The sequence below is a fragment of the Buceros rhinoceros genome, unplaced genomic scaffold (genome assembly GCF_000710305.1).
Source record: "Buceros rhinoceros silvestris isolate BGI_N320 unplaced genomic scaffold, ASM71030v1 scaffold11789, whole genome shotgun sequence".
NCBI classification, from domain to species: domain Eukaryota; kingdom Metazoa; phylum Chordata; class Aves; order Bucerotiformes; family Bucerotidae; genus Buceros; species Buceros rhinoceros.
This window is the reverse complement of record NW_010429868.1, coordinates 67,778-78,985: the sequence shown is the minus strand read 5'-3', so window position 1 is coordinate 78,985 and position 11,208 is coordinate 67,778. Positions and strand designations below refer to the sequence as shown.

Sequence of the window (11,208 nt, the reverse complement as noted above, 5' to 3'; positions counted from 1 at the left end):
CCAAGAAAAGAGGGGCTGTGGCTGCAGCCACCATCTCTTCTTTGTGCTGTCTCATCCCCTGGCATTGGCAGGGTGGAAAAACAGCCTTTGATGAATAATACGGCATGAGGCACTTTTCCACCCATCAGCGTGTCCTCCTACAGAAATGTTCTGCTACGATGACTGCCTTTAAAACACAGCGGAATGCCCTCCCAGCAGGTGTGATTTATGAGGACTTTAACACCCTAGTATTTTGCTAAGAGACCCGAAAGGGGGAAAAAGTGGCGCGACGTAGGCCAATTAAAATTTACAGGTCCCATTTCAAAGGATCCTCCCTGATGTCCGGTTTAAGGGACTCAGGGAATGTGTTTGCTTTGCCCTGCCTTCTCTATTAAATTCAGTCAAAATATGAAGGGAGGTGTCAGCAGCTGGGGGCTGGGGGACCTCTTTGGCCACTTAATCTCATCTCAAATGGTCATACTGCACTTTCAAAAGAACTCCAGATCTGATAAGACCATGTGGAACATATTCTGAGAGTTACTGCACTGATTTTTACATATACATATATGCCATTTTATTCTTTAGCAGGAAAACCAGAAGATAGACAGAGAACAATTCTTTTCATACATGCTTTCCTCTTGCTTAACTCACACTTTTATTACATTGAGCAAACAAGGAGTTTTAATTCGTGCTTCCGTTGGGATTCACCAGCTTTAGGAAGAGAGCGCTTTGCTACAAACTGCAACAGTCTCCTGAAAGAATCAACTTCAGGAAGGATCAGCTCACCCACCAAAAGCCCCACGCTCCCTCCCCTCTCTCCTACAGGACTTCCCAAGCCCTGGGAAGGACGTAGGGACTGTCCTTGTGCCATCTCCCCTTGCCCATCCATCACCTGAAATATGTCAGGCAGGCAGAGACTGACAGTTGGGCATCTTGCAGAGCTCTGGGACCCTTTCCCCTGGTTTAACCCTTTGATGCTTGCCCAAGAGGCACAGGTCACTCTCACATCTTCACGCCAGGAGATGTGAAGTCTCTTGACTGTCCTGGAAATAAATGAAATCTGAAGTTTACTGCTAGCGAGCAAAGCGCGAGGCTGCAGTCATACAATACGTTTTCCTAACAAGAGCTCGCGGGCCAAAGTCCCCTCCTGCCTTTTAATTAAATTGCTAATTAATTCACGATAAAAAATCCTTCTCTTAAAGAGCCAAAGGATTCCCCATGCCCCAGGTAATGTGCTGCTGCAGCAAACATGAAAACACACTGCTGTCTGCAGGCCTGATCCTGCCGAGAGCGCCGGGGCCCTCCGATTTCCACTGGGAAAATCAATCTCGGTTAGACCAGAGAGTTCCCCTAAATGAAAAGCCTTATCTAGAACAGGTCGTGTTATACAACAAGTCACTCGCTTTGCCTGGGAAATGAAAGATGATGAGGCAGAGTCCCCAGCACAGAGGCTATCTCCATAAATCTGCCAAAAAGGAACTGTGGATTACTTTGCTGGATTAATTATCTGTCCTTCAAAGCGAGTCCTGACCTCAGCGGCAATCCTGAGCATCTCCAACCTGTCAAAGCAGCCGGGGAACTGGGGAGGCGAGGGGTTTTGCAGGGCACCGGCCATGGGCTGCCTGCACCATCATTTTCGCCTGAGAAAAGCAGCAACATAAACACTCATGGGTGGGATGGGAGCCCCAGCACCAACCAGCCTTTCGACACAAGTGGCTTGAATCGTGAGGTCTCAACTTGGATTTCTTTTTCAAATGGCCTCTTGCGGGGCGGTGACCCCACTCCTTGTAAAGCGCGTGGTGAAAAAGTGCGTGTTTTCCTGGGGTTAAAACACTCCCATGGGGAGGAAGGGGGAGAAACACCTGAATGGCTGTTCCCAATAAGGTATGAAAACGATTCCCAGTGCAGGCAGGCAGCAGGCAGCCTCACCTGCCCTGACAGGACAACTAGCCAAAGCCGTGACAGTGCTAGATCAGCGCTCCTCCATCATTTCAGGCTTAACAGCTTTGTAAGCTGGTGGCATAAATTTAGATCTTAAGTCTTATTTTATGTGGTTATGACTAATCTTTGAATTTTATTGTTTTCCTGTCACGGGAGGACCTTGTGCTGGGGATGGCCGTATAAATTAGAGGTGCTGCTGTATATCCCGAGGCACATGTAGTCAAGGGATGGAGCTGAGCAGGACACTGACAATTCCAAATTAATTTTTATACCCTGCCTCCAAGTATTAATACTGAAGGAATGATAAAAGACTAGGTTCCTTTTCAGGTCTCTCGCTGTTGTATATTCAACCCCAGGTGGCAAAATCAGACCAAATGCTCAGAATCACCTGTCTCTGCTGTGAAATGGGAAGAGCATCACTTCCACCTCCCTTTGTGGAAGAGAGCTGAAGAGCCAGGTATAATTACAACCTCCACTGGCCATTTTCACTTTTGCTTATGGTCAGTTTCTAATTTAATTTGCTTTTTCATTCCCATATGTTAAACCATTTTTTTGCAAAATTCTCATAAAAATTTACCAGCTCAGGCACAAAATCTGCTCACTGCCCTTTACCATCATGATTGAAGATAATGACAAATTAATTAGGCTTTACCTGCTTGCCAAAAAAAAAAAAGTATATCCCTTGCCTTGGGTGAGCAGGATTTTGGAGGCACAGTAGCTGCTGGTTCCTGTGTCTGCACTCCCTGACATCAGAAGATATGCTATTTCAAAAGCAAGAAACAAATCATGGAAAGCATAAGAGGACGTCTTGAGCAGAGCGGAAGAGGCACTCACACCCTTACTGACTTCAGAAAAATAGAACATTTGCCCCATGACCCTGTTTTCCTTAAAATTTGCCCTCAGCCTTGGCCACAATCAGGCAGCCAAACGGAGCTGGTGAACTCTGGCTGTGGCAACAAACCCAGTTCGAAGTGGAAGCAGAGCGTCCTGAAGCTTGGCTTCAGGGATTTTGGAAACATCTGCCTTAAGCAGAAGACAGGGTGAGGATGGGGAAGAGGCAGGAGGTGATTACAGGTGTCTGTCCACAGGCTGATCCTTCCCCAGCACCACCACTCTGCTGATGCTGGTGCCAACAGGAGAAGGACTCCCGGCCAGTTCTGAAAACATGCTGCAATTCTCATGTTTGGGGGAAAAAAGAAAAAAGGCAAAGCAGTTTAATCAGTCTTTGATGTGTTCTGCCTGATTCTCCGATACGAGCTGCCTCCCACCGGGCGGGACCAGGGGCAGGGATTAAGTTCCTGGCACATGCGAGTAGATGCGAAGCTGTTTGCGCTGATCTGCCTGCCTGTCACTCCACACCCCGCTGCCACCAGGCTCCAGGAGAGCACCTGGCTCCCTTCCACCATCCTTCTGCCTGGCCAGAATGGCCAGGGTGATGGCCACCCTGGCACTGAGCGGGGGACGCTTACAAAGGGACATCCTGGCTATTTCCCGAGACAGACATGAAAATAAGAGCATGCATGAACATTCCAGGTAAAAAATCCAGGGTCCAAGGTTTTGTTTCCTTGACTTAGTAGAGCAGCCATGACTGAGTGATGAGCAGAAAGCCTGACATGACCACAAGTGGATGGATGTATTGGGCAAATTAACCCTCCAGAGATTGCACTGTTGCTTCTGTAGGTTTAAGTCATCAAATAAAGGCTCTTGGAAACCCAAAGTTGTTTGTATTGCACTGTTGCTGACAAGGGAAAATCAGATACCTACAGCATAACCCATACTGAGTCAGAAAAAGGGTCTGTAGCCATCAAAAGAAGGTGCATGAACAGATGAGTGTGATTTCCAAGCTGCTGACCATCCTCAGGCTTTGAGCTGGGTGAGGTTTCTGTAAGCTGACAGCTTTTACCATCCCCGTGGTAGTTCAGTGGCCTCTGCAAAATCAGCTTGAGTTTTCAGTCTAGTCTTAAGTGAAAAAGGACAAGTATCAGCTGTGAGAAAGTCCCTGCTGCACTTTGGCCAGTTGATCTGAGCGAATCTCTCATTTAATTCATGCTGGAGGAACGTTAGAATAAATTGCAGAGGGAATTAGAAGAATAAATAATCCTTGCATCTTCAAAGGCAGAGTGACCTGGATACTTGCAGTCAGGATCAGGAGACTTGAAAGTCAGGGTGAAATCACCTTAACCCTAGAGGTTGATTAAAAGAGCATTTGAAGCAGCTGGTCTTTGAGGAAGAGAAACTGGGAAATTATTTCTGCATGTGCAGATTGAAGGAGCTGCCAGCCAGCACCTGAAGCATGTGCAACAGTGGGGAGAGGAGGGACTGCTGCCATTTCTTGCCATGAAGATCCCCCACCAAAGTCAAGACCAGAAATAGGGTTACAACCCAGACCTACCAAACCGGTCCCTTGCTCCTGGGTTAACCTGAGTAGTCTGTCTGTCCCCGAGGCACAGCCCCACCAAAGCAGAGTCCACGTGCAGCCCAGGGAGCATCAAAGTCTGCCTTGGATATGGCAGAAGTACACTGACCTCAAGACATCTCAAATGAGACGGCTCCAGCTCCAAAAATTGCCTTTTCCAAAACACAGCTATGTTTTATCTGGGAACATCTGCCCAGACTGCCCTGCCCCAGCTCCTTTGCCATCAGAAGAGGCTCACAAAAGAGATTTGGTCTTGTGGGGCTGCAGGGAGAGTCTCCCCAAAACCAACAGCATGGCAAAAAGAGTTCAGCACCAGACACCTCAAACAGACCCTTCTTTGAAAATTAAGTCTCCTGTAACCTGAAACAGTAATTTTTTTTCCTCACAGCTGGTCAAACCAAGCTGGTAGACCTTCCTCCAAAGGGAGGCCCTCAAGCTACACTCCCAAGGGAGCCAAGCATTGCCCAGTGACAGCAGTTTCACCAAGCTACCCGTTCGCACTGGGATGGGTCCCCCAGGCTTCAGAGCCAGTCTGCGACAGCAGGATTAACCCACGTACCTGTCAGAAGGCAGAAACCCATCACTGCTCTAACTGAGCTTCATTCTCTAGCCCTTCATACTCACAGGTCCAGCTTCCTGCCTTCCAGCTTGTGAAATTCAGGCAATGCTTCAGGAGACAAGCCCTCAGCGCAGAGACTTTCAGGAAATGTGGCAGAACCCTACAGGAGCTGCTGAGCCTGTAATCAGTTCCATTCTCTCCCTAAACAAATAACCTCCATGCTGCCAGAGAGAGTTTAACACCCCACTCTTTACAGAGCTCCGTGGCGTTGTGTGAGGCAAAGCTGTGTGTGGCTCACCGTTAGGACTGAAAGGTTTTGCTAGGAGATATTGCCAAATTTGTTAGAAAGAACGTCTGCTGCTCAAGGAAAGGGAGATGCCACGAACGATGCACTCCAGCAGCACAAAGGCAAAGAAAGCTTTTCGGAGAGGTACACGGTTTAGTTGTAGCAGCAGGTTACCATAATTAGTGACGCTGAATCAAAAGAGCAAGCAGTACAGTCAAGTAGAAGCTTGGCCAAATATTTCCCAGTCATGAGATGTACAAAGACTTACTGCAGGAAAGTTCCTCCATCCCCGCTGGGCTCCCCACCACATCCCCCCACAACTTACCCGAGACAATGGTGTAGCCGATGCCCCGGGGACGGCCTTTGTCCTGGTCTATGGCCGTTATCATCCGCACCGTGGTACCCTGGGGAGGGAAAGGAGACACGAGTTACATGCACCCTGGCTGGCCGCTGCTGGTACTTCCTGCCAAGGCACTGTACCTCTTACCATGGTCCATGTGCTTTAGAGAACTGTCTAAGGGCAAGGCATGTCACGGAAAAGGCCCTTTGCTTCTTGGGGCAGTTCAGGCTCACCGCTCATCACTCTTGTGTAAGCTGCAAAACTCTCCTAACCCACCCCAGGATGTAGCTGGTGATACTAGGACATGCCCAGGAGAACACGTCCTCTGACTGAACCACGACGCAGGCTGAGCTTGACTGGGCAGTAGGCTTGTACCAGGCCAAGTGTCTATAGGGACTGGAGAGACCACCACCAGACTCAGCCCCCGTGCTGCTCATACACTGCCCAGAGGAAGAGAATTTGAAGCAAGGTCAGTGTGGTAAGCACAGCTATCAGTGTTAGAGGAAGAAGGGACTGAAGTTGCAGCCTTGGCCAAGCCAGGACATGCCTCCTCACACAGCATCCCAGCCGCACGGGCTCTGGCTGACAGGCAAAAGCATACACTCTGCCACAGAGATCTTTGCTCTGCGGTCCCTCAAGAACCAAAGGCGACAATTTCTTCTCACCATGACCTTCAACACTTGTCACTACACCAGTTTTATATGCCACTGGCTTCCCAGTTTCCACTGGTCCTCTTCTCCCTCTGCATTCTTCAAACGAGGCACCCCAGGCGACAAGGGATGCTCACACTGGCCATCAGCATCCAGCTGCAATACTAACCAAGGGAGGTGCAGAGATTTTAACTGAAACCTTGAAGGAGAAGGAGAGCTGAACAAATGCTGAGGACAGGAGATTGCCCAGAGGCAGGAGCTCCTACAACTGCCAGCTCACACACCTCATCCTCCATTCTGCAGGACAGACTGGTTTCTTATAGCCCAGCAGAAAGGTCCAGAAGGCCAAGAGTCCCCCAAGACCAAGGAAGAGCATAAATATGACCCAAAATTCTTGTTTAGTCCTTAAAATAAAAATATCATGCCCTTATGTCGGCTCCACAAGCTGCACTTTCCCCGCCTCACTGCAGCGATCCCATGTGAATACAAACACATGCACACGCACATAATTAATGTAGTGTGAAAAAATTTACAGCTCAGCTGTTCTTGTTTTCATTGGTTTATTAACAGTGGCAAAAGAGACATTTTTTTTTTTTTTGCCCTCAAAGGAAATGTCAACAGAGGCGTTTGCATATCTAACGAGGGAGCATAGCAGGACAGCGGCGTTGCGTTTGCCCTGCAATCCATCAGTTGAAGGCCAAAGGGAAAACTACCGCAGAAACATCACCGGTGGAAAGCAGGGACTTGCTGTCTTCCCCAGCTTTCAGAGCTGTGCCCCTGTGGGCTCGATGGAGATGCTTTGCTGCTGCTGGCGGCTGTAAAGAAGGCTCCTGGGGCCAGGCAGACTGCCCATTCCCTGATCTCCAGAGGCTTTTCAATGGACTCTTTAAGTAAATCCACGTTATTAACTGAGAACATTAGCCATAAATCCCAGGTCACTGGCCTCTGAGCAGCACTCGGCTGCTGAGGCTCAGCAGCCAACGGAGATCCTCTAAATCACTGACAGTAACTGTGCTTTCCAAAGGAGCAAGGATAGATAAAAAGCACAAGTAAAGCGGGAAAGGAGCAGGCAGGAAAGCAGAACAAGGGACATGGAAAGGAGGGCAAGGCAAAGTGGAGGAAAAAAAAAAGAAAAGAGGAGCGGAACGCAATCCAGCATACTCTGTTTTAATCTGCGGTCCTCACAGGGCAGGCGTTAGCCCCCCTCCGCTCCCTGGCAAAACAAGAGCTCCTCTGTGGCAGGGGTGGTGGGCGAAGGCACTTGGTCCACCTGACAGCTCGCTCATCGCCTGTCAAAAAGCGAGAGAGCAGCTCAGAATGCTAAGTGTCGCCTGCCGTGCGGCATGTTTCAAAGGGAAGGCAGCTGGGGGAGAAGGCAGGGTTCCTGCGATGGCCGAGGAATAACAACCGGACTGCTGACGCTGTGGCCACTTTATCTGAGGAAAGGTCCCTCCTGTAGGAGCCAAGGGGAAGGGCTGTTGGGAAAGATAAAAGGGTGAGGGCAGATGTTGCAGCGGGGAAAGTTGGGGAGGGGAGGAGGGGGAATCTTGTTGAGGTATCTCAGCAGTGCGTCTCATGGAGATGTCCATAGGAAAGAAAATAGCCAAGCATCTGATTGCAAGAATGAGGGCTTCCACACTGCTGGTGTTTCCACTGTTGTTCTCGCAGCCCTCTGTGTTGTCTCCTCCTCCACAAGCCCTTTCACCAGCCCCTCTTGGGAATGAGCCACACTTCACCAGTGACCAAAGAACACATGCTGGAGCAGAGCCGAGCTCCCTGCCATTCATGGATGCCATCTCCTGGAACCGTGGCAAGGACAGGGACCTGGGCACCTTCTTCATATCCTGCTTAGTTTCCATCTTTCCTGGCAGCTCCTTCACCAGAGTCTTCCAATAGCCACAAACTGGCAGATCCCAGCTCCTGAGAATGGATGATCCCTCCCGGAGCATCCACACAATGTTTAGGATCAATCTTTATCCTTCTGGGGAAGAGGTGGAACAAGTACCACAGGATGGGCACAATGTTTATCCACATTGCTTGTGGCACTTACTAGTTTTGTAGTGAGTGATAACAAGTGATGAAGACAGTCTCAAAGCATGATCAGTCACCTTGGTCAACAGGAGAGACTGTTTCCATTCAGCACATGTTGGAGTGAGATGCTGTGATTCAAAATGTGACGACGCTACACACAGGCTATGCTCATCTCTTAGTACCTGTGATGATCATGAAGTGCCTTGCCCAACATGCCAGCAGAGATAACTAAACCAGAGAGAGACTAGAAATGGGAAAACACCTCAAACCCAAACAAACCCTTGATCATGACCATCCGCAATGGCAAAGATGGACCTCTCACCAACCACATCTCAACAATTTCCAATTTCTCTTCAAAATCCTATCACACCACAACACTATTCCTTTCACTGCTTAGGTCTTGGCGTAGCAAGGGCAGGAGATGCTGTGATCTGGCTCCCTGAGGTAGCCTACTGCTACCACTGGGATCCCTCCCACCATCTCTGCCCAAACACATCTGGCAAGGCTTCCGCTTATTCACGGAAACCCCAGATTGACTTCCAGTGCCAAAAATCTCTGCCCAGGTCTCACCCCAGGGATATGTGGCATGAACCTGCGGCTCTTGGAAACTCCAAAGTATTCCTGACATTTCTTAAAACAAGTAAGAACTCTCCTGCCTACCGCAGACAATGGTGGCTGCAAGGAAAGGACTCAGCTGGTGGGTACAGACTGAAGAACCAGAATAGAATAACCCTCTCCCTCTAGGGAAGGAAGAGGAAGGTTTAGAAAAGTAATAATCTGGAAAAGCCTATGCTTAAAAAAAAGGCAAAGAAAATAAAGAATAGCACATTATCCAAACAAAATCGGAGGTTTTTTTGAAGAGGGGCAGGGGTAAATCAATCCTTTTTTAATAAAACCCTGAGCTTTTAATAAAGTGTTCACACTGATGGGCTGGAAATATTGTAAGAAAGAATTAACTCAGAGCTATTGAGACTCTAGGGCAGAAATAGGACTGATTCTACATAATTTCCTCAACCCAAGGAGTTTTGGAGGAAGTGGGGGATGGTGCTGAAGAATTAAAACTGTTTTAATGATATTTGACACGAATCTGTACCACGCTATTGCAAGGGAATACAACTGCTGGGCTTGGGGCCAAACACCAATGGGGTTTGCCTCCCCTCTTGTCTTCATGTGATTCCCTGAGGGACGAAGCACACTTTCATCAGCCTCAGCTCATCTCTTAGTGAACGGATTCCTTCGCTTTCACCCCCAAAGTGAAGCTGCGATGCTGCCTGGACCATGCACCAGCTGAGGTCCAAAAGCAGGGGCTCATCAGACCAACAGCATCTCTGCAAGGGGAAATGGGTCCTCTCTTCCAGCCCCTAATAACTCAGCTGGAGAGCATCAACAATGCATCAAAACTACAGACACTGAGAGGATGGACACCCGAAAAGACTCTGAGGATGAAAAATACAGTGTCGTCAAGCTTTGCCACAGCTGCAGGCAGTGTTGGTGCATTCGGGTGCCCTGGGAGAGATATCTGAGGCACTCTGGGATGATAAACAGAGTCAAGAAAGAAGATACAACACCTCCAGGGACAGCAAAGTCTCTCCCTGCTGCGTTTTCTTCCTTTGCCCGATAAGAAATTTCTTTCTTCTCAGTGTCCGAATAAGCACGTGCCCAAAATGCTTCTAAATTATGCTACCAGATCCCAGCCTGAGAAAAATAAGAGCTACAACAGTGCTTCTCTCCCCTCTTGCATCCCTCCACCCCTTTTTCTTCTTCTTCTTTTATAGGATTAGGGACTTGAAAGGCAAGGCGCAGCCCAGCATTGCAGCAGGAGGAGGAAGGGGGAGCGCTTCAGAAAGCTGCCACGGCAAAAAAAAAATCCTATTTCTCACTTCTTAATTCCAGTCAATTCCAGTCAAAGGGCTGATAGAGATCTGTTTGCGGTAATTTGCTGCAGTTTATCCACTCTTTTCACCTTCTATCGGCTCTTCACTGACGGGCTGGCTGACATGCTGTTACTCGAGTGAGGAAATTAAAATTTGATGCAATAATCCCAAATAAGAAGGATTTTATTAGGTAATGTATACACTTTAGATGAGGTATTCTCGCCTGATACATTGATAGAGGAACACAGACATGCTGTGCACCACAGATAAAGAGGCAAGAGAGACGAAGAACGGGCGTGTGGAGCAGCAGCAAGTCTCTGCTCTGTAGATTTGAGGCTGGGATGAAATGTCTTGAGCACATGTTAACCTGCTGAGACTGACAGCAAGGCAAACATCACCCACGAATGCACTGCAGCCTATTGGCTTGACCTCAAAGCCTGTTTTTGGACAGAAGTTGGCCAAGCCCAGACTCCTCACCCGAACTTGTGGTTATCCTTTTGGTGACCAAGCCATTCGGAGGGTGACACTCTACGTGCGACTGGCTCCCTCAGATGGTAGGGCATAGCTGATGAGACTTCCCATGTTAAGCTGAATGCAAGTTAAATGCCAGGCTTGCCATAGCAAGTACTTGATTCAGCAGCGGAGATTTCTCCTGGGGAGCACTTCGGGTCTAAACCAGAGAGCAATACCACTCAAAGTACTGCCCACGTTCAGCCGTTGTTTCTCCTCTGCGTCTCTGGTGGCATCTATCCATCTTGGATATCTTGATGCCTTCGAAGATGTTACATGGGGCCAAGAGAAATGAAAATCTCTAAACCTGTCAGGAAACTAACAGTTTGGTGATCACTCCCTCATTCGTTCCCTGCTTCAGGTTACGCAGTGATTATTTGCTGCGTTGCCTAATGCAAACGGGATACGCACTGGCAGTAACTATGCTGCGTGTCGGTGTATCAACACAAAGAGATTGTTGATCTCCACCGTTACTATGTCTCATTAATGAAAGAGATGCCCTTTCCTAGACACCAAGCCACTCCATGAAAGGGATGCAGTATATAATTTTTGATACTCATGGGACTTCTATTTCTAGAATTTCATCTAAGGCTTTTTTCCCCCCAGTTAAGGGTGATCTAAG

General features: G+C 48.5%; 1 protein-coding gene across 1 annotated transcript in view; it reads right to left on the bottom strand.

Annotated features, from left to right (window-relative positions):
- The window catches only part of CDH23 (cadherin-related 23), a gene marked incomplete at its 5' end in the record, with an annotated part of 126,966 nt that overhangs the window by 65,713 nt on the left and 50,045 nt on the right, over positions 1-11,208 (bottom strand). Inside the window, one exon of the mRNA XM_010142829.1 lies at positions 5,507-5,585. Coding sequence (XP_010141131.1) covers positions 5,507-5,585 — 79 coding nt within the window. The remainder of the gene's footprint in view (positions 1-5,506; positions 5,586-11,208) is intronic.